This window comes from Carcharhinus amblyrhynchos, chromosome 20, assembly GCF_965287045.1.
Source record: "Carcharhinus amblyrhynchos chromosome 20, sCarAmb.v2.hapA, whole genome shotgun sequence".
Lineage (NCBI taxonomy): Eukaryota > Metazoa > Chordata > Chondrichthyes > Carcharhiniformes > Carcharhinidae > Carcharhinus > Carcharhinus amblyrhynchos.
This window is the reverse complement of record NC_137343.1, coordinates 434,400-462,377: the sequence shown is the minus strand read 5'-3', so window position 1 is coordinate 462,377 and position 27,978 is coordinate 434,400. Positions and strand designations below refer to the sequence as shown.

General features: G+C 44.8%; 1 protein-coding gene across 2 annotated transcripts in view; it reads right to left on the bottom strand.

Annotated features, from left to right (window-relative positions):
* Positions 1-27,978, bottom strand: part of scarb1 (scavenger receptor class B, member 1) — a 112,079-nt gene that overhangs the window by 12,363 nt on the left and 71,738 nt on the right. For both annotated transcript variants that reach the window (XM_080207914.1, XM_080207915.1), the window contains exons 6-11: positions 25,246-25,361; positions 16,492-16,658; positions 15,283-15,401; positions 7,634-7,707; positions 7,246-7,297; positions 6,410-6,565 (exon numbers count right to left, since the gene is read on the bottom strand). In XM_080207914.1, coding sequence (XP_080064040.1) covers positions 6,410-6,565; positions 7,246-7,297; positions 7,634-7,707; positions 15,283-15,401; positions 16,492-16,658; positions 25,246-25,361 — 684 coding nt within the window. The remainder of the gene's footprint in view (positions 1-6,409; positions 6,566-7,245; positions 7,298-7,633; positions 7,708-15,282; positions 15,402-16,491; positions 16,659-25,245; positions 25,362-27,978) is intronic.

Sequence of the window (27,978 nt, the reverse complement as noted above, 5' to 3'; positions counted from 1 at the left end):
TTACAAAATCAAAGGTAAATGAGAGGGTAGGAGTGCAGGTTCAGAAGTGATGTTAGGGGTAAGTTTTTCACTCAGAGGGTGGTGAGTGAATGGAATCGGCTGCCGTCAGTGGTGGTGGAGGCGAACTCGCTGGGGTCTTTTAAAAGACTTCTGGATGAGTATATGGGGTTTAATGAGATTGAGGGTTATAGATAGGTCTGTAGGTTGGTAGGTGATGTGGTCGGCGCAACTTGTGGGCCGAAGGGCCTGTTTGTGCTGTAGTGTTCTATGTTCTATGTTCTATGTTAATGATGAGGACATTCAACTAGTTAAAAGAGTCGAGGGCTCGGAGAGGTTAGTAACATTTCCAGACCATGTAGTAGGACAGAGAGTATAGAAGGTGGCAAGAATCTAACCTCAGATAGAGTAGAGTAAAAAAAGGTGACAAGCACAAGAAGGGAGATGGTCAACGCAGTGCAGGGAGATGGTCTGGGGATGGATAACCAGTCTGTGACAGGAAGGGACAGAGCATGCAATCACAAGAACGCACTAACAAATCAGGTCCAGATAAGAAAGACTAAAAGACATTTTACCTGAATGTACATAGCATTTGAAACAAAGTGAATGGCACAAATCAAAACAAATGGGTATGAGATCTAGTGGCCATTACAGAAACGTGGTTGCAGGGTGTCAGGGACTGGGAGCTGAATGTCCAGGGGCATCAGGTGTTTAGGAAGGATAGACAGGAAGGAAAAAGGGGGTGGGGTAGCTCTGTTAATTAAGGATAATATCAGGGCGGTAGTAAGGGAAGATATAAGCTCCAAAGAGCAAAATGTGGAATCGTTGTGGGTGGAGATAAGGAACAGTAAGGGGAGGAAGACCCTGGTGGATGTGGTCTATAGGCCCCCAAATAATAACTTAAAGGTGGGGCAGGCTATAAACAAACAAATAACAGATGCGTGTAAAAACGGAACAGCACTAATCATGGGGGATTTTAACCTGCATATTGATTGGTCAACTCAAGTCGGACGCGGTGGACTTGAGGAAGAGTTCTTAGAATGCTGTCAGGATAGTTTCCTTGAGCAGTATGTTACAGAACCTACGAGGGAGTGAGTTATCTTGGATCTGGTCCTCTGTAATGAGACAGGTAAAAATAATAATCTTGTGAGGGATCCTCTTGGAATGAGTGATCACAATATGGTTGAATTTCTAATACAGATGGGGGGTGAGAAAGTAGGGTCCCAAACCAGTGTCTTCTGCTTGAACAAAAGGGAGTATGATAGGATGAGGGCCGAGTTGGCTAATATAGACTGGGAGCGTAGACTAGTTGGTGGGACAGTTGAGGAACAGTGGAGGATTTTTAAGGAGATTTTTCTCAGTACTCAGCAAAAATATATTCCGGTGATAAAGAAGGAATGTAAGAAAAGGGAAAACCAGCCGTGGATAACTAAAGAAAAAGGAGAGTATCAAATTAAAAACCAATGCGTACAGAGTGGCCAAAATTAGTGGGGAATTAGAAGATTGGGAAAGCTCTAAAAAAAACAAAGAACTACTAAGAAAGCAATAAAGTAAAGATAGATTATGAAAGTAAACTAGCACAAAATATAAAAACTGATAGTAAAAGTTTTTACAAATATATAAAAGGGAAAAAAAGAGTGGCTAAAGTAAACGTTGGGCCCTTAGAAGGTGAGAAGGGGGATTTAATAATGGGAAACGAGGAAATGGCCGAGGCCTTAAACAAGTTTTTTGTGTCGGTCTTCACGGTAGAGGACACAAATGGCTTACGGAAAATTGGCGGTCGTGGGACTGGAGGGGGTGAGGTCCTTAAACCGATTAGTATTACTAAAGAGGTAGTGCTGGGTAGGCTAATGGGACTAAAGGTAGACAAGTCCCCGGGTCCGGATGGAATGCATCCCAGGGTACTAAAAAAAAGGCAGAATAGCAGATGCGTCAGTTGCAATTTATCAAAATACGCTGGACTCTGGGGAGGTGCCAGCTGATTGGAAAACAGCTAATGTGATGCCACTGTTTAAAAAAGGAGGTAGACAAAAGGCAGGTAACTGCAAGCTGGTTAGCTTAACATCTGTAGTTGGGAAAATGCTGGAATCCATCATTAAGAAAGAAATAGGACACCTGGGAAAGAATGGTTCAATCAAGCAGATACAGCATAGATTCATGAAGGGAAAGTCACATTTGACAAATTTATTGGATTTTTATCAAGATGTGACTAGTGCGGTTGACACAGGGGAACTGGTGGATGTGGTGTTTTTAGATTTCCAGAAGGCGCTCGATAAGGTGCCTCACAAAAGGTTGCTGCAGAAGATTAAGGGACATGGAGTTGGGGGTAAAGTGTTAATGTGGATTGAGGATTGACTGTCTAACAGGAAGCAGAGAGATGGAATAAATGGGTGCTATCCTGGTTGGCAGTTGGTGACTAGTGGTGTGCCGCAGGGATCGGTGCTGGCGCCTCAACTGTTTACAATTTACATAGATGATCTGGAGGAGGGGGCTGAATGTAGGGTAATAAAGTTTGTGGATGACACCAAGATGAGTGGGACAGCGAATTGCGTGGAGGACACGGAAAGTCTGCAGACAGATTTGGATAGGCTGTGAGGATCTGGCAGATGGAGTATAACGTTGGCAAGTGTGAGGTTATTCACTTTGGAAGGAATAATAGTAAAATGGACTATTATTTAAGTGGTGAAAAATTACAACATGCTACACTGCAGAGGGACCTGGGGGTCCTTGTGCACGAATCACAAAAACCCAGTCTGCAGGTGCAGCAGGTGATCAAGAAAGCGAATGGAATGTTGGCCTTTATAGCGAGGGGGATTGAATATAAAAGTAGGGAGGTCTTGCTGCAACTTAGATTCCCGCTTAGAAAGGATAGCGGGACTAGAGGGCACAGCCTCAAGATAAGAGGGTGGGGGCAGTTTAGATTGGAGTTGAGGAGGAACTTCTTCACTCAAAGGGTGGTGAATCTCTGGAATTCTCTGCCCATGTGTTAATCAACACTCTCAACCCATATATTTAAGTCACGGGTAGATAGGTTTTTGACAGACAAGGGAATTAAGGGTTATGGGGAGAAAGCAGAAAAGTGAAACTGATCCACTTCAGATCAGCCATGATCTTATTGAATGGCAGGGCAGGCTCGAAGGGCTAGATGGCCTACTCCTGCTCCTATTTCTTATGTTCTTATGTTCTGTACAGGGAACAAATAGGAGGCAGAGAGTGGGGGTCAACGGGTGCTATTCGGATTGGCGGATGGTGACTAGTGGAGTGCCCCAGGGGTCGGTGCTGGGGCCTCAGCTTTTTACCATTTATATAGATGATCTGGAGGAGGGAACCGAGTGTAGGGTGTCGAAATTTGCTGATGACACCAAGATTGGTGGAACGGCAAATTGTGCGGAGGGTGTGGAGAGTCTGCAGAAGGATCCAGATAGGCTGGGCGAATGGACCAGGAAATGGCAAATGGAATTTAATGTTGGCAAGTGTGAGGTGGTCCACTTTGGTAGGAAGAATGGTAGGAAGGACTATTACTTACGGGGTGAAAAACTGCAGCAGGCGACGGTGCAGAGGAACCTCAGGGTGCTTGTGCATGAGTCGCAAAAACCCAGCTTGCAGGTGCAGCAGGTGGTCAGGAAGGCGAATGGGATGCTGGCCTTCATAGCGAGGAGGATTGAATATAAAAGTAGGGAGGTCTTGCTGCAGCTGTATAGGGCATTGGTGAGGCCACAGCTGGAGTACTGTGTGCAGTTTTGGGCGCCGCACCTGCGCAAAGATATTTTGGCCTTGGAGGGAGTGCAGAGGAGGTTTACTAGGCTGATACCAGAGTTGAGGGGGTTGAACTATGAGGAGAGGCTGAATAAACTAGGCTTGTACTCGTTGGAGCTTAGAAGAATGAGGGGAGATCTCATTGAGACGTATAAGATGATGAATGGGATGGATAGGATAGAGGTGGAGAGACTCTTCCCACTGAAAAAAGACAGTAGGACTAGGGGGCACAGCCTCAAGATAAAGGGGGGCGGTTTAGAACGGAGTTGAGGAGGAACTTCTTCACTCAAAGGGTGGTGAATCTCTGGAATTCTCTACCCGTTGAAGTGGTGGAGGCTGCCTCGCTAAATATTTTCAAGAAGCTGGTTGATGGGTTTTTGATAAGAGAGGGGATTAAGGGTTATGGGGAGAGGGCCGGAAAGTGGAACTGATGATCTTATTGAATGGAGGGGCAGGCTCGAAGGGCCAGATGGCCTACTCCTGCTCCTATTTCTTATGTTCTTATGAACTGGTGAGGCCACAACTGGAGTACTGTTTGCAATTTTGGTCTCCTTATTTGCAAAAGGATATATTAGCTTTGGAGGGAGTACAGAGAAGGTTCACCAAGTTGATTGCAGAGATGAGGGGGTTAACTTATGAGGAGAGATTGAATAGACTGGGCCTGTACTCAGAGTTTAGAAGGCAGGGGGGTGATCTGAAAGAGATATATAAGACAATGAAGGGGCTAACAGGGTAGAAGCAGAGAGATTATTTCCACTTAGAAAGGAAACAAGAACTAGAGGGTACAGCCTCAAAATAAGGGGGAGTTAGTTGAGAACAGAGTTGAGGGGGAACTTCTTCTCCCAGAAGGTATTGAACCTTTGGAATTCTCTGCCCATTGAAACAGTGGAGGCTACCTCCATAGATGATCTGGAGGAGGGGGCTGAGTGTAGGGTAACAAAATTTGCTGATGACACGAAGATGAGTGGAAAAGCAAATTGCATGGAAGGTGTGGAAAGTCTGCAGAGAGATCTGGATAGGCTGAGTGAGTGGGCGAGGACCTGGCAGATGGAATATAATGTTAGCAAGTGTGAGGTTATCCACTTTGGTAGAAATAATAGTAGGAGGGATTACTATTTAAAGGGCGAAAAGCTGCAGCATGCTACGGTGCAGAGGGACCTGGGAGTCCTTGTGCACGAATCGCAAAAGCCCAGTCTGCAGGTGCAGCAGGTGATCAAGAAGGCGAATGGGATGCTGGCCTTTATAGCGAGGGGGATAGAATACAAAAGTAGGGAGGTCTTGCTGCAACTGTACAGGGCACTGGTGAGGCCGCAGCTGGAGTACTGTGTGCAGTTTTGGTCGCCGCACTTATGCAAGGATATTTTGGCCTTGGAGGGAGTACAGAGAAGATTCACTAGGCTGATACCAGAGATGAGGGGGTTGGACTATGAAGAGAGACTGAATAGACTGAGTTTGTACTTGGAGTTTAGAAGGCTGAGGGGGGATCTTATGGAGACATAAGATAATGAAGGGGATGGATAGGGTAGAGGTAGAGAGATTCTTCCCGCTTACAAAGGACAGCAGGACGAGAGGGCACAGCCTCAAGATAAGGGGGGGAGCAGTTTAGATCAGAGTTGAGGAGGAACTTCTTCACTCAAAGGGTGGCGAATCTCTGGAATTCTCTGCCCGTTGAAGTGGTGGAGGCTACCTCGCTGAATATATTTAAGTCACGGGTCGATAGGTTTCTGATAGACAAGGGAATTAAGGGTTATGGGGAGAAAGCGGGAAAGTGGAACTGATCCATTTCAGATCAGCCATGATCTTACTGAATGGCGGGGCAGGCTCGAAGGGCCAGATGGCCTACTCCTGCTCCTATTTCTTACGTTCTTATATTCAAGGAGGAGTTAGATATAGCACTTGGAGTGAAGGAGATCAAAGGGTATTGTGCAAGGGAGGGGGATTGGGAGAAAGGAGGATTAGGCTATTGAGTTGGATGATTAGCCATGATCATATTGAATGGTGGAGCAGGCTCAAAAGGGCCAAATAGCCTCCTCCTGCTCCTATTTTCAATGTTTCTGTATCCCTTTTGTCATTAAACCATCCTCAATCCTAACTCAGACCTTCCCTTTGGTTCTTTACTCCTCTGCTGCCTTACCTTGCCTCTGTACTTGCTTAAAAACATACAATCCCAATGAATTACAAATAGGAAAAAGCCATTTGGCCCCTCGAGGCTGCACTGCCATTCAATAAGACCATGACTGATCTGATTTAAACCCCGCTTTCAGCTGACCCCCAATAACCTTTCTCACCTTTGTTAATCAGGAATCTATCGAGCTCTACCTTAAAACTATTCAAAGACTCTGCTCTCATTGCCTTTTGAGGAAGGGAGTTACAAAGACTCTCCACCCTTTGATAAAAAGGTCTGTCAAACTTTTGCAGCGTTGATGTAAGGTCATTGAGCTGAAATGTGAGCTCTGTTTCACTCCATAGACACCGCTTGGCTTCCAGAAATTTCTGTTCATTCATTTTAATTCATTTAGTACGGGGCAAAACATAATGGATTATTTTTAGATTTACTGGTTGTTTCTAATTTAACATTTATTTAAAACACTGCACTATTTACAGAGTATCATTTTGCTGTTGTTTTATACTTTCATTAATGATTGAATGATCTTACCTGCCACTTCCAGCTCACGGTTCCAAGAACTGCAGCAATTAGTATGAGCAGGCAGCCCAGAGACATCAGGCTGTACTGCAGATATTCAAAAACATCTGGCACCAACACCAGGAACTTGTAGAAATTGTGTAAAAGTGGGCCATCGATATATCCCATCTGCAAACAGGAAAGCAAAGTTCAATTTGCATGGTTCGCTAGCTGAGGGGAGGGGATTATCTTTTATTTGTCTCGGGGTGTGTGTAACTGGCTGGGCCATCATATACCGTGTGAGTGGTTACCTAGGCCATTTTCAGAGGGCAGTTTAGAGTGAGTTTGGAGTCACTCGGAGGACAGGCCTAATGGACATTACTGAGCCAGATGAGTTTTAATGACAATGGTTTCATGGTCATCATTTGACTTAATTCCAGAGTTCAGATTTCACCATCTGCCATGGTGGGATTTGAACTTGGGTCCCCGGGTCACTAATCCAGTGATAATACTGCCACCTTGATCTACATTCCAAACGTGTAACCAGCTGTATCTTTTTTTTACAACATAGCTCAAAACCTTTTAGAATTTTACAGTTTCAGGTTTATTTATAGAAGAAATGTTTTACAAACAGTTCATTAAAGTTTGTTTTTTCCCCTCAAACCCAGTGAATATCCCACAGCAACAGTGATTCCCCGAGCCTGCATCAGGAGGATCAGCACAGGGTGAGAATTTGAAGCAATTGAGAGTGAATTTGATGTGAAAGGCTGGATATAATCCGTTTCTCGTGCCCCCCAACAGACCCCAATAAAATCCTGAAACATTCCTATACATCCTATACTTAAGTGGAATTGTTTTTATCATCTCACCTCATCAAACCAAAGTAACGGCAGCAACACGGGCTGAATATTCCCCGTTTCCCTTTCAACATAAAATACAAAAAACATCATTAGTACAAAACCTACTGTACCTCTTGCAATCCCAACACCATCCTGAGTTCAACAGCCAACAAGTCCTGGTCAGGACAAGGAGGAACTTGACCTTACATCCTGTAGGCTGCCCCTAGCTGAAGTGTAACACAGCCAGTGGTTCGGATCTGGAATGGGTGTGGATTTAACACTAAGAATGGGAAAGGGTTTTGACGTTGACAGTGTTTCTTCACATTGAGATTGATCAGGAATTGAACCTGTCACCCATGGAGACTCTGTTGCAATGTAATCAGCAGAAAACGATTCAATGGTGATGAGAAATACTCACGTTATTCCACGCACCGCTTTCACAAACAAATTCAGCTGTAATTTGATGGAGACATTTAAAGGAATTCCAGTTAACTGAAAGGAAGAAATAATACAAATTTTACCTAAAGACTACAACAGCAGGGCCACGTGATCTTTGCAAATAGGAACCACACTTTTTCTGCTCAGGCTAGAAATATGCTCCAACTGTATAAAACACCACAAATAGGCCATTCTCCAAGAGTGCCAGTCCATCCATGGCTACAAGAGCCCTAACAAAATGGTAATATCACTGAATTAGTAACCCAGAGATCCAGACTAAAGGTTCAGTGACACAAGCTCAAACCCACAGCAACAGGAAGGTGTAAAATCTGGAATTAAAAGCAAGTGTCGCGAATAGTGTTTGTGGATTTTTGTAAAAGCAGCGTATGGGGATTTCCACTTCTGCTCACATTGTCAACAGAAGCAGAAAATATCACTAAGTGCAAAGTGGTGTTACACACCAGCAACAAACAAGGCAACTGTCCCTCCCTCGTCCCTGACGAAACGTGCTGAATGTTGGAGCTTCATTTGAATACATTAACATGTCATAAGAACATAAGAAATAGGAGCAGGAGTAGGCCATCTAGCCCTTCGAGCCTGCCCCGCCATTCAATAAGATCATGGCTGATCTGTTGTGGCTCAGTTCCACTTTCCCGTCCTCTCCCCATAACCCTTAATCCCCTCTCTTATCAAGAACCCATCAACCCGCTTCTTAAAAATATTTAGCGAGGCAGCCTCCACCACTTCAACGGGCAGAGAATTCCAGAGATTCACCGCCCTTTGAGTGAAGAAGTTCCTCCTCAACTCCGTTCTAAACCGCCTCCCTTTTATCTTGAGGCTGTGCCCCCTAGTCCTACTGTCTTTTTTGAGCGGGAAGAGTCTCTCCACCTCTATCCTATCCATCCCATTCATCATCTTATACGTCTCAATGAGATCTCCCCTCATTCTTCTAAACTCTAACGAGTACAAGCCTAGTTTATTCAGCCTCTCCTCATAGCTCAATCCCCTCAACTCTGGTATCAGCCTAGTAAACCTCCTCTGCACTCCCTCCAGGGCCAAAATATCCTTGCGCAGGTGCGGCGCCCAAAACTGCACACAGTACTCCAGCTGCGGCCTCACCAATGCCCTATACAGCTGCAGCAAGACCTCCCTACTTTTATATTCAATCCCCCTCGCTATGAAGGCCAGCATCCCATTATGAGGCCCAATCAATCCTCCCCAACCACGATAGTTTGAGGACACAGAACAATGCATGATTAGTTTCCGAAGGTGCAGCTTTCCCACTGATCTCCGGGAAAACCCCAGCCAACATCTTTTGTGGGAAATCTGTTATTTTAGAACATAGAACACTACAGCACAAACAGGCCCTTCAGCCCACAAGTTGCGATCACATCCATACCGACCAAGCCATAGAACTATCTGTAACTTCCAATCCTATTAGATCCCACATACTCATCCAGAAGTCTTTTAAAAGACCCCAGTGAGTTCGCCTCTACCACCATCGATGGCAGCCGATTCCACTCACTCACCACCCTCTGACTGAAAAACTTACCCCTAACATCTCCTCTGTACTTGCTCCCCAGCACCTTAAACCTGTGTCCTCTCGTAGCGACCATTTCAGCCCTGGGAAATAGCCTCCGAGAATCTATACGTCTCAACATCTTATAAACCTCTATCAAGTCGCCTCTCAACCTTCGTTTCTCCAGGGAGAAGAGACCTAGCTCCCTCAGCCTATCTCCATAAGGCATGCCTCCCAATCCAGGCAACATCCTTGTAAATCTCCTCTGCACCCTCTCAATAGCTTCCACATCCTTCCTGCAGTGAGGCGACCAGAACTGCGCACAGTACTCCAAGTGGGGTCTGACAAGGGTCCTATAAAGTTGCAGCATTACCTCCCGACTCCTCAACTCAATCCCTCGATTAATGAAGGCCAGTACACCGTACGCCTTCTTGACCACATCCTCCACCTGCGAGGCCGATTTAAGAGTCCTGTGGACCCGGACCCCAAGATCCTTCTGCTCTTCAACCCAGCTAAGACTCCTACCCTTGATATTGTACTCCTGCATCCCGTTGGTCCTGCCAAAATGGACCACTACACATTTATCCGCGTTGAAGTCCATCTGCCACTTCTCCGCCCAGTCTTGCATCCTATCTAGGTCACGCTGCAACTTCTGACATTCCTTCAGACTATCCACAACACCACCAACCTTTGTTTCTTACTAACCCATCCCTTCACTTCCTCATCTAGGTCATTTATGAAAATGACAAACAGCAAAAGGTCCTAGAACACTGTACACTGCTGTCAAGTATCTTGGTCCATACAGACGTTATGACAACCAATGAACGAACACCGCTCGACAATCACCAAGACTGTTCCTTTCCTGTTGAGGAACACTTCAGTGGTCACTCCCAGCCTTGTGATTGCCCTCTTTTTGTTTCAAGTTCCATGCATATGGCCTCAGTTGAGGATCCTGCTAAAATATCATCCCTCCTCACAGCAGTAATGGATTCCTTGATCAATATCGTGACACCACCTCCTGCCTCATCTGAGGGTTCTATACCTCAGAATATTGAGCTGCCAGTAATGCCCCACCCTCAGCAATGTCTGTGTCAGCAATAATGTCACACGCCCATGTGTTAATCAACACTCTCAACCCATCTGCCTTACCTCACGGCAAAATAAACGCCATCCAGCCTTGCCATATTCCCATGTGCCTTTCAGATGGACTTGCTTTTCCTGCTGGAGCATCACCCCCTACTGTACCCCCACACTATGACCCAAGCCTGCCTAAACCGCCTCCCCAACAACACTAGCAAACTTTCTCACAGGATGTTGGTCACTTGTTGGTTCAGGTAAAACCCGTCTGACTTCTACAGGTCCCATCTTCCCCAGAAATAAAGCAAGTGATCTGGAAAATTAAAGCATCAGCTCTTCAGCCACACATTCATCTGCTCCATCTGCCTATTCCTGTATTCACTGGCATGTGGCACCATCTAATCCAGAAATCAAAACCTTTGAGATCCTGCTTTTCAATCTGCTATCCAGCTCCCCAGTTCCTGTTGCAGGATCCTCATCCTTTTTACCAATGCAAACCATGACCTCTGACCATTCGCCCTTCCCCTTCAGGATGCCCTGCAGCCAGTGACATTCCTGATCCTTGTACCTGGTAAGCAACACACCATCCTAGAGTCCTGTCTGCAGTAGTAGAAACACCAATCGGCACTCCTCACTATCAAGCCTCCGATCACTATTGCTCTTACTCCTCCTTCATTGCACATCTAAGCCCCCCTCCCCGGGTGCCATGGGCGTGGCTCTGGCTGCCCTCTCCAGAGGACCTGTCACTCTCACTGTTTCAAACACAGAGAATGAAAAGGTATTTATTGATAGAGACAAACAAGGTATAGGACAATTAGCCGAAAAACCGTTGGAGAAAATGTTTGGAATTTGTCCCACAAAGTAGTTGAGGCCAAAACACCAAATGTTTTCAAGACGGAGTTAAACACATAGCACTTGGGACGAAGAGAATCAAAGAATATGGTGGGGATGTGCGGGGAAGGCGTGATCAGGCTGTTGAGTTGAATGATTAGCCATGATCATAATGAATGATGGCGCAGGTTCGAAGGGCTGAATGGTCTCCTTCTGCTCCTATTTTCTTTCTTTCTGTGTTACAGCCTTTATAAAAGATGTTACAACACGGTACTTCGATAATCTCAACGTAATCAGGCATGGTTTTGTGAAATGGAAATCATGTTTAACCAACTTATTGGGGTTTTTTGAGGAAGTAGAACGTCCCAACTATGTTAGGGGTTGTGGATTTTAACCAAAAGAAGAAAGATGTGGTTTGCTTGCATAGATTCAACGTAACAGTTTATTGAAAGAGGTGTTCTCTGCACAGAACAGAAAATGAAACGAAGAAGAAGCCTGTGAAACACCATAACGGCCTCATGATCAATTCATCTGATCTGCTCGGAAAACAATCATGCAATCGCTTAAATATATAACTGGAAGCAACATGTGTGTGGATAAAAGGGAATGGGTGATGTACTGTACTTTGATTTCCAGAACATATTTGACAAAGTGCCACATCAAAGGTTATTTTGGAAAATAAAAGTTCATGGTGTAGGGGTAACATATTGTTTGAAGTTTATGTATTATTGTCACAAGTAGGCTTACATTAACACTGCAATGAAGTTACTGTGAGAATCCACCCGTCACCATAGTGTACTTGAACAGGCACGAGAGTAAGGGAGAATTTAGCATGGCCAATGCACCTAACCAGCGCATCTTACAGACTGTGGGATGAAACCAGAGCACCTGGTGGAAACTCACGCAGACACGAAGAGAACATGTGAACTCCGCACAGACAGTGACCCAAGTCGGGAATTGAACCCAGGTCCCTGGCTCTGTGAGGAAGCAGTGCTAACCATTGTGCCACCCATGTGGCACAGATAGGAGATTGGCTAGCTAACAGGAAATAAAGTTAACATGAAAGGATCTTTTTTCTGGTTGGCAGGATGTGGTAAGTGGAGGGCCATGGGGATCAATGCTAGGACCTCAACTGTTTATAATTTATATAAATGACCGGATGAAGGGATTAGATATATTTTTGTGAATTTGTTGATGACAAAAAGGTAGCAAAGTAATTTGTGAAGAAGGCAAAGAAGCTACAAAAAGATATAGATAGGTTCACTGAGAAGGCAAAGATCTGGAAAATAGAGTCTAATGTGGAAAAATGTGAAATTGTTCATTTTGGCAGGAAGAATAAAAAAAGTTCATTATCTAAACGGTGAGAGATTGCAGAACTCAGATGTAGAGGGATCTGGGTGTCCTAGTGTATGAATCACAAAAGACTATTATACAGGTACAACAAGTAATCAGAAAAGCTAATAGAATGTAGTTGTTCATTGTGAGGGAAATTGAATAGAAATGTAGGGAGCTTATGTCTCATTCGTATAGGGTATCAGTGAGACCACAGGCGGAGTATTGTGAACAGTATTGGTCTCATTTAAGGAAAGAAGTTAATTGTTGGAAACAGTTTAGAGAAGGTTTACTACACTAATAACAGGAGTGTGCAGGTTGTGTTATAAGGAAAGGTTTGACAGGCCAGGCTTGTATCCGCTGGAGTTTTGAAGAATATGAGATGACTTGATTGAAACTTTCAGATCCTGAGGGATATTGACAGGGTGGATGTGGAGAGGATGTTTCCTCTTGTGGGAGGATTGGAACTAGGGGGTCACTGTCTAAAAATAAGGGGTCGCTCATTCAAGATGGAGAGGAGGAGAATTGTTTCCACTCACCAGGGCAGGGAATATCTGGAACTCTCCTCCCGAAAAGGTGTGGGAGGATTCGAATATTTTACGGTAGAGCTGGATAGATGTTTTATAAGGGGCTGGGGATGCAGTTACTATCAGCCATGATCTTACTAAATCGTGGAGCAGGCACGAGGGGCCGAATGGCCTACTCCTGCTTCAAGTTCATATGTTTGTAATTAATGATCATGAATCATTTGGCTTCAATAACCAGTTCCATGGCACTGGCTCGAAACAGACTCTTTCTTCTCCTCTGTAGCCAGTCGCTTTAATGTGGTTGAAAGATTTCTGTGCTCTGATGATTCTTAGGCAATGCTGTCAGGAGCTACCTGCTCCTGGGAGACCCACTGATGTCAAGATTGCGGAAATACTGAACAAAGTGCGGTCCAAACACTTCACTGACAAAACAGACGATATCTGACTGAGTGCCCGGGATGGGAAAGAGGCTCCAGTGGAACCAAGCACCTGGCCATTTTACTTTGACACCTCACTGAAATCCTTCCGTATCGTGTGGATCAATGACGCCATCACAAGGCCCCTACATTAAAGTCCCATTTGCCAAGTGCTATGGTGTTGGAGGATCAGTAATCAGGTCAGAGCTGTGAATCTGGAAGTTTCTGATCATGAATCTGCACAGACATGAAGGCGCTTGGACACACATGTTGAGACCAGGGTGCCTGCACGCAGCAAGTCCTGGAGAACATTCACATTTAGGCTAATAAGTGACAAGTAACCTTTGTACCACACACATGCCGGATACGAGACAATCTAATTGTCTCCCCTTGACATTCAATGTCATTATCCATGGGAACACCACCAGCAGGTTCCCCTCTAGGGAACACCACTATCTGGAGGTTCCTCTCCAAGCCACTCACCATTCTGACTTGGAAGTATATCACCATTCCTTCACTGTCACTGGGTCAAAATCCTGGAACTCCCTCCCTGACAGTGGGTGTAGCTACACCACACAGCCTGCAGCAGCTCAAGGTGGCAGCTCATCACCACCTTCTCAAGCACAATGAACAAAAAAATATGGTGATGTCTACGTCCATATGGGCAGAAAGTTATTCAAAATCACAAGGGATCGGGACAGAGTAGATGGGGAGAACTGTCCCACTTGTGAAAGGGTCAAGATTGAGAGGGAACTGATTTAAAATAATTAAAGGAAGCAGTAGTGATATGAAGAAAAATATTCTCCTCCAGCGAGCAGTTAAAGTGTGGAATTCACTGCCCGACAGCTGGAGGCAGGCTCAGTGGAAACATTCAAGATGGAATTAAACTGATTGGAAAAGGAAGGTGTGCAGGGTTAAGGGGTGAAGTAGGGGGAGTGGAAGTTGGCAAGTTGCTCCTTTGGAGAGCCAGTGCAAAAACAATGGGTCAAAGGGTCTCCTTCTGCATCGTAAAAATTCTGAGATTTAATCTTTCTTGCAACAATAACGCAAACTTTCTATTGGCAGATTCCCTCAGGTGCGGTAATAACTAATCACACCGAACTCTTCAACCCCAACCGGCTGAAGGTCAAATCAAGGCAAGTGCCACTTCTGAATAGAAAGATGTTCAAGTCAGTGTTCCAGCTGAAGTACTACAATGAGCGCCTCAGACTTGTCCGGAACACCAGGAAGACGAAAGTCCTCCATCAACTCACACGAACTGTATCAAATCCATGCCTTCAACTGAGATTCATAATGAAATGGTAAAGATGTTCCTCAGTTCCCACATCTTGGGAGTTGTCTATCTCAAAAAGCTGACTTTGTGAATTGAAGTCAGTAATGTTTCTCTTCATCAAAAGTAGTCAGGATGTGGAGATGCCGGCATTGGACTGGGGTAAACACAGTAAGAAGTCTGACAACACCAGGTTAAAGTCCAACCAATTTGGACTTAAACCTGGTGTTGTCAGACTTCTTACTGTGTTCAATTCACAAACTTAGCCTATGGTAATCTACGATATCAGACCTGACATTGAATTCAGTTTATTGGTAAGTGGTTCTCCAAGTTTCCTCAATGTGCAGGAGTTTGCACATCACAGTCACTGAACATCGTGTCTTTGCAGGATCTTGCAAATTGAGTGAGAGAACAAGAACAAATAACTTCTCCCAAGATACAAACATGCCAAATGTAGAAGGCAAAAGAAAATCTCCCATCAGCTGAGATGAATGAGACATGTTGTTATCAGAATGCCTAACTCAATACTACCCAGAAACCTGGTCTATATTTACAGAACACTGCAGATCTTTTGCAATCTGCAATAAGAAGCAAGTGAAAGATGTAAAATTAATGCCCAATAAGGACATCTAAACATTGCTGGCCTACAACACTTACAGGATGAATGTCAATGAAGAGTGCGTGGTCTTCCTCATTTGGATTTAATCCATCAACAGCTTCCCACAGGACTGGGTCAGCATTGTAAAAATGTGGGTGAGAGATAAAAACTTGAGAATCTGAAAAACAGATGAAATAACCAGAAGTCCCAGTTACACAAAGTTTGTGAAGCTTTTCAATGAATAAAAGCTGGTGACTGAAGCAGAGATCATTGCAAGTGTTAACAGGTTAAAAAGATCACAAAAGATAATGGGTGAAGGAGACCTGTTCTGATCAGTAGCACTCAGATATACAAGTACCAGACAATGAGCATCAGCACGAAGAGAACGTGACCAGTGCTGAACCATCAGCATTCGGGAGACAGGAGTGCCTTCACTGACAAGAAGATGGCTCATCACTAGCTCTCAAGGGCAATTAGGAACAGACAATAAATTCTGGTCTAGCCAGTGAAGTCCACAACCCTTGAATTAATAAGGAAACTGAACTGGATTAGCCACATAAATACTGTGGCTGCAAGAACTGGTTAAAGATTGGAAACCCCTCCTGACTTGTCAAAGCCTATCCACCATCTATAAAGCATAAATCAGGAGTGTGATGGAATACTGGCCACTTGCCTGGACGAGTGCACTCCAACAACACTCAAAAAGCTCAATACCATCCAGGATAAAACAGCCCACCTGATCGACAGCCCATTATAAACATTCACTACCCCCCACCACCGACGCAGCCATGTGTATGATCTACAAGATGCACTGCAGCAACCCATCAGGGTCCCTTGGGCAGCAACTGCCATGCGTGTTATTTCTACCACCTAGAAGAATAAGAGTAACAGATAGCTGGGAACGCCGCTACCTGAGGTTCTCCTCCAAGCAACTCATCATCCTGACTTTGAAAAATATCACCGTTCCTTCACTGTCACTGGCTCAAAATCCTGGAATTCTCTCCCTAACAGCACTGTGGGTCTACCTACACCACAGAACTGCAGTGATTCAAGAAGACAGTTCACCATCACCTTCTCAAGGGCAATTAGGGATGGACAATAAATGCTGTTCTGCCCAGTGACACCCACATCCCCTAATGGACAATAAAAAAAAGACATCTCACTTCAAAATGTAAGTCATTGAAAATAAAGCACTTTGAGGACTCAGAAACACAAATAAATCCAAACCTTTATTACTGTGTCACATGTAAAGAGGCTTATATACTCACTGTATCTACACGTGCTGACGTTCAGCACTCCGGACTGTCTACATGGACAGAAGCCTTCATTGGGGGGGTACACTGTCCCATTCGCAAACATCGTCTTTGGAGCAATGTATCGGTAAGAAGGTACGTCAAAAGTCCAACCAGATTTCTGATAAATTAGTTCCAAAGTTCTGTTTATTAAAAAAAACATTCAATAATTTTGTGACTAAATTTCCTTTTATACTCAGGAAATGACCCTTTGCAAACTCTCAACTCAAAGCTAAGTGAATAGAAAGACCCAACATAAACATTCAGTCCATCAGATCTTCAGTGATTTTATCCAACTGATCTGCAAAGGGAAATCTCATCTTTCTCACGCATCATCTAGTTCTACACACGCCCAGCACTGTCCAACTTATAAAACATGTAGGATGTAAGGACTAGTATGAGGACCCTAACCCTATCATTAACTTGAGTCCATGACCCTAACCCTGAACCACAATCCTAACCCAAATGCACAGCCCTAGCCCCTCAAGTCTGCTCCAATACTCAATAAAAATGTAACTGTTCTTTACCTCTTTCCACTTCCTCATCCATATTTTTTGATGCCTTGAGACCAAAAATCTGTTTTTTTCACCTTAAATATATTCAGTGGTGGATCATCCACTACCCCTCCAGGGTAGAGAACTCCAAAGATTCACAACCCTGTGAATAAATAAATTTCTCTTCATTTCAGTCCTAGATGATTGAGTTGAGAATATGACCCTTTGCTGTAGATTCCCCAGGCACACAGTCTGCCTCTCAGTGTCTACTGAGAGCTCCTTCACAATCTCACATATTTGAAATGTGATCACTTCTCATTCTTCTAACTTCCAGAGAATAGAAGCCCAGTTTTCTCAGCCTCTCACAGGAACAGAGAAATTCGGAGTGAGAATGGGCCATGCAGCCCTTCTAACCCATTCTACATGATCATGGCTCATCTCCATTTCGTCCTAACTTCAATTTCCTGCTTTTTTCCCCTAAAGCCCTTTATCCACTTTAATCAAATATTTATCTATCTCTTCCTTGAATCCACTGACTGATTCTGCATCCACTGCACTCTGGGTTCCATAAATTCACAGATTCTCTGTGAGAAGTTGCTTCTCCTTATGTGTCTTGAACCTCTTCCCTCTTATGCTACAACTATGACCTCTTGTCCTACAACTATGACCTCATGTCCTAGACTGTTCTAGAAGGGAGAACATTTGATTAATATTTATTTTATCAATCCTGTTGAGTATTTTTTATACCTCAATCAAATCCCCCCTCATTCTTCTGTACTCCGGCAAGTACAAGCCCAAGTTACTCAACCAGCCCTCATATACCAATCTCTTCACCCCTGGAATGAATTGAGTGAAGCTCCTCTGAACCACCTCCAGTGCCACCACATCCATCCTTAAAGAAGGTGACCAAAATTGAACACAATATTCCAAGTGTGATCTCATCAACACCTTATACAGTTGTAACAACACTTCTCTACTTATAAACTTCAGACCCTTTGCAATAAATGCCAAGATTCCATTTGCCTTCCTTATCACATTCTGCACCTGTATACCCACTTTCAGACTCATGCACAAGGACACCTAGATCCCTCTGCACAGACGCCTTTTGAATCTGTTTCCCATTTAAATAGTAATTTGCCCTTTTATTTTTCTGGCCAAAAGGATAACCTCGCATTTATTCACATTAAACTCCATTTGCCAGATTCTGGCCCATTCCCCTAGCCTGACAATAGCCATTTGTAAACTTTTTATTTCCTCATCACAGCTTGCTTCCCCACCTATTTAACGCCTCATTGTTCCAGAGGAGCAGTTGAAGGGGTGATTCAGTGAAGAGAGCTGGTAGGTAAGAGGGATTTTTAACTTTTTTTTCCAGAGTTTTTTCTAAGGCAGCTGGGAATGCAAAACCGGAAGTAGATCCCAGTGAGACCTGGAAAGTTTCTGTTTCGCCCAATAAATTTGAATGGGGCGAAAACCGAGTCACCCACTCTCCCCCCTCCTCTAATCTAAAAAAAGACTTGGAGTGAGAGCAGGTAAGCTTTCCTCTTTTTTTTTTAGCTTATTCCTCCAACCTAAGGGAGTGAGGGAATATCAGGCAAGATCTTTCTTTTTATCGAGAGGGAATGGCAGTGAAAGCAGTGAAATGTTCCTCCTGCAGAATGTTTGAGGTGAGAGATGCCGTCAGTGTCCCTGCTGATTTCACCTGTGAGAAGTGCACCCATCTCCAGCTCCTCAAAAACCACGTTAGGGAACTGGAGCTGGAGCTGGATGAACTTCAGATCATTCAGGAGGCAGAGGTGATCATAAATAAAAGCTTCAGGGATTTGGATACTCCGAAGAATGAAAATAGATGGGTAATGGTGAGAGAAGCTGGGAGGAAGCAGCCAGTGTGGGGATCCCCTCTGATTGTTCCCTTCAGCAACAAATATACCACGTTGGATACTGTTGAGGGAGATGACCTACTAGTGGTAAACCAGGGTGACCAGATCTTCAGCACTGAGTCCGTCCCTGTGCCTTAGGAGGGAACATAAGAACATAATAGGAGCAGGAGTAGGCCATCTAGCCCTTCGAGCCTGCCCCGCCATTCAATAAGATCATGGCTGATCTGTCGTGGCTCAGTTCCACATTCCCGCCCTCTCCCCATAACCCTTAATCCCCTCGCTTCTCAAAAACCCATCAACCCGCGTCTTAAAAATATTTAGCGAGGCAGCCTCCACCACTTCAACGGGCAGAGAATTCCAGAGATTCATCACCCTTTGAGTGAAGAAGTTCCTCCTCAACTCCGTTCTAAACCGCCCCCCCTTTATCTTGAGGCTGTGCCCTCTAGTCCTACTGTCCTTTCTGAGCGGGAAGAGTCTCTCCACCTCTATCCTATCCATCCCATTCATCATCTTATACGTCTCAATGAGATCTCCCCTCATTCTTCTAAACTCTAACGAGTACAAGCCTAGTTTATTCAGCCTCTCCTCATAGCTCAACCCCCTCAACTCCGGTATCAGCCAAGTAAACCTCCTCTGCACTCCCTCCAAGGCCAAAATATCCTTGCGTAAGTGCGGCGACCAAAAGGAAGGAGGAGAGTAGGAGAGTAATAGTAATTGGGGATGCGATGGTTAGAGGGATAGATAGGAGGTTCTGCGGCAGCAAAAAAGAGACTCACGGATGTTACGTAGCCTCCTGGGTGCAAGGGTCCGTGATGTCTCGGACCGTGTTTTCAAGATCCTTAAGGGGGAGGGGGATCAGTCGCAGGTCGTGGTGCACATCGGTACCAATGATGTAGGGAGCTAGGATGGAAGCTGAGATCCAGGACAAAGCATGTTGTCATCTCTGGTTTGTTGCCAGTGCCACATGCTAGGTGAGTTGAGGAACAGTGAGAGAGTGCAGATTAACATGTGGCTGCAGGGATGGTGTAGGAGAGAGGGTTTCATCTACATGGATAACTGGAGCACATTCTGGGGAAGGTGGGACCTGTACAAACAGGACGGTTTGTACCTGAACCAGAGGGGCACTGATACCTTGGGAAGGAAATTTGCTATGGCTCTTTGGGGTGGGGGGGGGGGAGCGGAGGAGAAGACAGCGGTTTAAACTAATTTGTCAGGGGGATGGGAAAACGAGCTGGAGCCCAGAAGCCAGTGTTGAGGGTCCTGAGGAAGGTATCAAGGTCGCAGGAGTGTACTGGCAGACAGGATGGTGGGTTGAAGTGTATCTACTTCAAATGCAAGGAGCATCAGGAATAAGGTAGGTGAACTTGGAGCGTGGATTGGTACTTGGGACTATGATGTTGTTATTACGGAGACATGGTTAGGACAAGGACAGGAATGGTTGTTGGCAGTTCCGGGATATAGATGTTTCAGTAAGAGTAGGGAAGGTGGTAAAAGAGGTGGAGGAGTAACATTGTTAATCAAAGACAGTTTAACGGCTGCTGAAAGGCATTTCGAGGGGGATCTGCCGACTGAGGTAATATGGGCTGAAGTTAGAAATAGGAAAGGATCGGTCACGTCATTAGGAGTTTTCTATAGGCCCCCAAATAATAATAGAGATGTGGAGGAGGAAATGGCAAAGCAGATTATGGATAGGTGTGGAGGCCACAGGGTAGTTATCATGGGTGACTTTAACTTTCCAAATATTGATTGGAACCTTTATAGGTCAAATAATTCAGATGGGACACTTTTTGTACAGTGTGTGCAGGAGGGTTTCCTGACACAATATGTGGATAAGCCAACAAGAGGTGGGGCCACGTTGGACTTGGTACTGGGTAATGAACTGGGCCAAGTGTTAGATTTGTCTGGGGGAGAGCACTTTGGAGATAGTGATCATAATTCGGCGTCCTTCATTATTGCAATGGAGAGGGATAGGGTCACACAACAGGGCAAGGTTTATAATTGGGGGAGGGGTAATTATGATGTGATCAGACAAGAATTAGGGAGTGTAAGATGGGAACAGAAACTGTCAGGTATGGACACAAAACGAAAAGTGGAGCTTGTTCAAGGAACAAATACTGCGTGTCCTTGATAGGTATGTTCCTGTCAGGCAGGGAGGAAATGGCCGAGTGAGGGAACCATGGTTTACAAAGGAGGTTGAATGTCTTGTCAAGGGGAGAAAGGAAGTGTATGTAAGGATGAGAAAACAAGGTTCAGTTGGGTCGCTTGAGTGTTACAAGGTAGCTAGGAATGAGTTAAGAAGAAAGGGCTTAGGAGAGCTAGGAGGGGGGCATGAGAAGTCCTTGGTGGGTCAGATCAAGGAAAACCCCCAAGGCTTTTTACTCTTATGTGAGAAGTAAAAGAATGACCAGGGTGAGGTTAGGGCCGGTCAAGGATAGTAGTGGGATCTTAGAACATAGAAAACTACAGCACAAACAGACCCTTCGGCCCACAAGTTGCACTGATCATATCCCTATCTACTAGGCCTACCTATAACCCTCAATCCCATTAAATCCCATGTACTCATCCAGAAGTCTCTTAAAAGACCCCAACAAGTTTGCCTCCACCACCACCGACGGCAGCCGATTCCATTCACCCACCACCCTCTGGTGCATGGAGTTAGTAGAGATAGGTGAGGCGTTGAATGAATACTTTTCTTCAGTGTTCACAAAGGAGAGGGGCCATGCTTTTGAGGATGAGTACGTGATGCAGGCTGATAGGATGGAGGAGGTAGATGTTCTGAGGAAAGGTGTATTAGCAATTTTGAAAAACTTGAGGGTGGATAAGTCCCCTGGGCTAGATGGGATACATCCTAGGATACTCTGGGAGGCAAGGGATGAGATTGCAGAACCTTTAGCTTTGATCTTTGGGTCCTCACTGTCTACAGGGATTGTGCCAGAGGACTGGCGATTGGCGAATGTTATTCCTCTGTTCAAGAAAGGAAATAGGAATGACCCTGGTAATTATAGGCCAATTAGTCTTACTTTGGTGGTCAGTAAGTTAATAGACAGGGTCCTAAGGGATAGGACGTATGACCATTTGAAAAGGTGCAGTTTAATCCGGGATAGTCAGCACGGTTTTGTCAGAGGTAAGTCTTGCCTCACAAATTTGATTGAATTCTTTGAGGAGGTAACTAAGTGTGTAGACAAAGGTAGAGCAGTTGATGTCATATACATGAATTTTAGTAAGGCTGTTGATAAGGTTCCCCATGGTAGGCTCAAAGTAAGGAAGGAGGTGTGGGATAGAAGGAAATTTGGCCGATTGGATAAGGAACTGGCTGTCTTATAGAAACAGAAAGAAGTTTCACAACACTAGCTTAACAGGTTTAAACCTGCTGGACTTTAAGCTGCTGTTGAGAGACTTCTTTCTGTTCTTACCCCAGTCCAATGCCAGCATCTCCACATCTCATAGAAGACAGAGGGCGGTGGTGGAGGGAAAATTTTCAGACTACAGGGGTCAGTGTTGGGTGCTCTGTTATTTGTGATTTTTATCAATGACTTGGAAGAGGGGGCTGAAGGGTGGGTTAGTAAATTTGCTGATGACACCAAGATTGGTGGAGTAGTGAATGAGATGGAGGGCTCTTGTAGGCTGCAAAGAGACACTGATAGGATGCAGAGCTGGGCCGAAAAGTGGCAAATGGAGCTTAACCCTGATAAGTGCGAGGGGAAGTCATTTTGGGAGGACAAACTTGAATGCGGATTACAGGGTCAACGGCAGGGTTCTGAGGAATGTGGAGGAACAGAGAGATCTTGGGGTTCATCTCCACAGATCTCTGAATGTTGCCACTCAAGTGGATAGAGCTGTGAAGAAGGCTTATAGTGTGTTAGCATTTATTAATAGGGAGTTGGAGTTTAAGAGCTGTGGGGTTATGCTGCAACTGTACAGGACCTTCCAAATGAGACCTCATTTGGAATATTGTGTGCCGTTCTGGTCACCTCACTATAAGAGGGATGTGGAAGCATTGGAAAGAGTGCAGAGGAGAAAAAGGAAGCATTTGTCAAAGCTAGGAGGCTGGGAACGCAAGGAAAGTAGAAAGGAACTTAAGCAAGGAGTAAGAAGAGCTAAAAGGCTTCATGAAAAAGCATTGGCCAGCAGGATTAAGGAAAATCCCAAGGCTTTTTTTATACATGTATAAAGAGCAAGAGGGTGGCCAGGGAGAGGGTTGGCCCACTCAAGGACAAGGGAGGAAATGTGTGTGTGGAGCCAGAGGAAATGAGCAAGGTATTAAATGAGTACTTTGTCAGTATTCACCAAAGAGAAGGACTTGGTGGATGACGAGTCTGGGAAAGGATGTGTAGATAGTTTGAGTCATGTTGAGATCAAAAAGCTGGTATTGGGGTTCTTGAGAAACATCAAGGTAGACATGTCTTCAGGGCCTGATGGGATATACTCCAGAATACTGAGGGAGGCAAGAGAGGAAATTGCTGGGGCCTTGAGAGAAATCTTTCTATCCTCACTGGCCACAGGGGAGGTCACGATCTTCATCATTTGCTACCAAAAAACCAGTTGGACTTTAACCTGGTGTTGTGAGACTTCTTACAGGGAGATCCCAGACAATTGGCGAATAGCCAATGTTGTTCCTTTGTTTAACGAGAGTATCAAGAATAATCCAGGTAATTACAGGCCGGTGAGCCTTACATCAGTGGTAGGGAAATTATTGGAGAGGATTTTTCAAGACAGGATTTACTCCCACTTGGAAATAAGTGGGTGTATTAGTGACAGGCAACATGGTTTTGTGAGGGGGAGGTCGTGTCTCACTAACTTGATCGAGTTTTTCGAGGAAGTGACAAAAATGATTGATGAGGGTAGGGCAGTGGATGTTGTCTTTATGGACTCCAGTAAGGCCTTTGACAAGGTCCCTCACGGCAGACTGGTGCAGAAGGTGAAGTCGCATGGAATCAGAGGTGAGGGGGCAAAGTGGATACAAAACTGGCTCGGTCAAAGAAGACAGAGGGTAGCAGTGGAAGGGTGTGTTTCTGAATGGAGGGCTGTGACAAGTGGTGTTCCTCAGGGATCAGTGCTGGGACCTTTGCTGTTTGTAATATATATAAATGATTTGGAGGAAAATGTAACTGGATTGATTAGTAAGTTTGTGGATGACACAAAGGTTGGTGGATTTGTGGATAGCAATGAGGACCATCAGAGGATACAGCAGGATATAGATCAGTTGGAGACTTGGGTGGAGAGATGGCAGATGGAGTTTAATCCAGACAAATGTGAGGTAATGCATTTTGGAAGGTCTAACACAGATAGGAAATATACAGTAAATGGCAGAACCCTTAAGAGTATTGATAGGCAGAGGGATCTGGGTGTCCAGGTACACAGGTCACTGAAAGTGGCAATGCAGGTGGGGGAGGTAGTCAAGAAAGCATACGGCATGCTTGCCTTCATCGGCCAGGGCACCGAGTTTAAAAATTGGCAAGTCATGTTGCAGCTTTGTAGAACCTTAGCGAAGCCGCACTTGGAATATAGTGTTCAATTCTGGTCACCACACTGCCAGAAGGATGTGGAGGCTTTGGAGAGGGGACAGAAAAGATTTACCAGGATGTTGCCTGGTATGGAGGGCATTAGATGTGATGAGAGATTTGAGAAAATTGGTTTGTTCTCACTGGAGCGACGGAGGTTGAGGGGAGACCTGATAGAAGTCTGCAAGATTATGAGAGGCACGGACAGAGTGGATAGTCTGAAGCTTTTCCCCAGGGTGGAAGAGTCAATTATTCGGGGGCACAGGTTTAAGGTGCGAGGGGCAAGGTTTAAAAGAGATGTACGAGGCAGATATTTTACACAGAGGGTGGTGGGTGCCTGGAACTCGCTGCCGGGGGGAAGGAGTGGAAGCGGATACGGTAGTGACTTTTAAGGGGTGTCTTGACAAATACACGAATAAGGGATACGGTACCCAGAAGTGTTGGGCAGCATGGTCAGTACAGGCTTGGAGGGGCCGAAGGGCCTGTTCCTGTGCTGTAATTTTCTTTGTTCTCTTTATTGTCTCCTTGGCTTCCCTCTATTTCTGTTACATAATTCATTTATTCTCTGTGAATTCTACCCATGCATTTGGGTTGAGAGAGATGACAATTGTCACCGAACGTGAGGTCAGTGCATCGCACATCCAGATACTGAAATGTGGCAACTTTGCTTCTTGGATCAACATAATTGCAGCACAGCAGCAGGAGCAAATCCAAGTGGATAATTAACCCAATGCTGTGCTTCACCCCACACATCTCCAAACACAAGCATTCTATCCAGCCTGCAGTTGTATTGGTTTTAAATCGGCCAAATCTTGCGACAAGAAACGTGAACTTGTGCTTTGGATCATTGGTTGCTACCTGCAGGTGTCGGGACTGTAAAACGTTAATGAGTCAGATGGATCCATGAAGGGTGGCCACATTTCGCCTGCTGTCCCATTGATCATATTGCACTGTTCAGAATGCCAATAGTTCACCTGGATTTACAAAGAAAAGGATAACAAATTGGCGTCGAGTAGGTGCTGCATCGCCGTATATAATATAAAGTGTCTTATCTCCTACGTTATCCCAGTCAGTAGAAGATTCACCCGAGTTCAATAAACATGACACGTCCCTCAGTTCCGTGTGGAAACACGGTCTGGCCAATACTTCCCTCATTAACACAGATGACCTACACAAAAAGAGCTGACCTGACCTCAAAGATAGCCAGAGTTCAAAGGGCAATTGACCAATTGTTGGCCCAACTGTGGAACAACTGCTCAAGCAACATCGTTCAAATCATTAAGCACTGAACGTTCTGGCTAAAGGTCATTGACCTTAACCTTAACACAGTTGCTCTCTTCACAGAAACTACTTAATCTGACGGATTTGAACATTTTTCGGTTTTTATTTCCTATTCCCACAGTATTTCATTTTTGTATTGAACAGTAATATTTTATTTCATTGCACTTTCAGAACCATAATCAAGTCATAATTGTCAATTGAGTTGTGCAAGGCTCCTTAGGGATGAATGACCAGAATAGAATTCTTCATCAATATGGAGAGTGACAGAGTTAATTCTGAGGCAAGGCTCCGGGATCTAAATAAAGGAAACTACAATAGTATGAGGCATGAATCGGCTACGTTGGATTAGGGAACGTAACTTAAAGGTTACCTAAAAGTATTATCTCCAAATTTACAGATGACACAAAGTTGGGTGTGAGGGTGAGCTGTGAGGAGGATACAGAGATGCTTCAGTGTGATTTGGACAGGCTGAGTGTGTGGGTATCGGCATGGCAGGTGGAGTATAATGTGGAGAAATGTGAGGTTATCCACTTTGGAAGCAGTGATAGGAAAATAGATTATCTGAATGGGTGAAGATTGAAAGGAGGGTGTGCACCAGTTGCTGAAAGTAAGCGTGCAGGTGCAGCAGGCAGTAAAAAACTCAAATGGTACGTTGGCCTTCATAGTGAGAGGATTCAAATACAGAAGCAGGGATGTCTTGCTGTTACATATACAGCTTTTTGGAGTAGTGTGCGCAGTTTTGCTCTCGTAATCTGAGGAAGGATGCCCTTGCTATGGGGGGAGTGCAGAGAAGGCTTACTTGGCTGATTCCTGGGGTGGCAGGACTGACGTAAGAGGGGAGACTGAGTTGATTAGGATTGTATTGCTGGAGTGTAGAAGAGCGAGAGGGGATCTCATAGAAACTTAGTAAATTCTGTCAGGACTAGACAGAGTAGATGCAGAATGTGCCAGATGGTTGGGATGTCCTGAACCAGGGGTCATAGTCTAAGATACGGGTAACAATTTAGGACCGAGGAGAAATTTCGTCCAGAGAACCGTAGAATTTTTACATTGCAGAAGGAGGCCATTTGGTCCATCAAGTTCGCACCAATTCTCTGTAAGAGCATCCCACCTAGGCCCTCCCCTCTCTCTCCTTTCTCCTCTTCCATCTCCCATACTGATGCAGGGTAATCAAAAGCTTGGTCAAAGAAATCAGTTTTAAGGAATCACATAAGGCAGGAAAGCAAGGGAGAGATGAAGAGATTTGTGAAAGGGAGTGCATGGGTGTGAACAACATTGCACCAAAGCAGCTAAAGGCTGCCAGCAATGTTGGATGATTCAAATTGGGGGACGTGCAAGTGGCCAGATTAGAAGAGACTCGATGTCTCAGAGGGTTGTGGCAAAGGAGTTCTAATCACAAACATGGCATATAAAGACACAAACTCAATTTACAGAATAATGATTGGAATGTAAATCTTTACAGCTAATCAAGTCTTACAGGTACAGACAATGTGAGTGGAGAAAGGGTAAAGCACAGGTTAAAGAGATGTGTATTGTCTCCAGACAGGACAGTGAGTGAGATTTTACAAATCCAGGCAAGTCATGGGGGTTACAGATAGTGTGAGATGAATCCAAGATCCGCATTCCAACCATTATTCTGTAAATTGAGTTTGTCTCTTTATATGCCCTGTTTGTGATTAGAACCCCCACTCACCTGACGAAGGAGCAGCGCTCCGAAAGCTAGTGGTTTTTGCTACCAAATAAACCTGTTGGACTTTAACCTGGTGCTGTGAGACTTCTTACTGTTTACACCCCAGTCCAACACCGGCATCTCCACATCATGACAGCGGAGTTTAACAGAGGTGGGAAAGGATGAGACCAGGGAGGGTTTTGAAAACCCAAGGAGGAGAAATCTTTCATTCAAGACGCTATTTAACTTAGAACTGGGGAGACAGTAGTAATCGATTAGTAGGGTTTGGTGCAATTTAGCAGACAGATAGCAGAGTTTTATTTGAGCTAGAGTGTGCCAGGGGAACACCGAAATAGTCAATACTGTTAACTGAACGTTGGTAGGGGGATTGAATTTAAGAGCCGCAGCGTCATGTTGCAACTGTACAAAACTCTGGTGCGTCCGCACTTGGAGTATGGTGTGCAGTTCTGGTCCCCACATTATAGGAAGGATGTGGAGGCTTTGGAGAGGGTGCAGAGGAGGTTTACCAGGATGTTGCCTGGTATGGAGGGGAGGTCCTATGAGGAGAGACTGAGGGATTTGAGGTTGTTTTCATTAGAAAGAAGGCGGCTGCGAGGGGACCTTATTGAAACATAAGATGA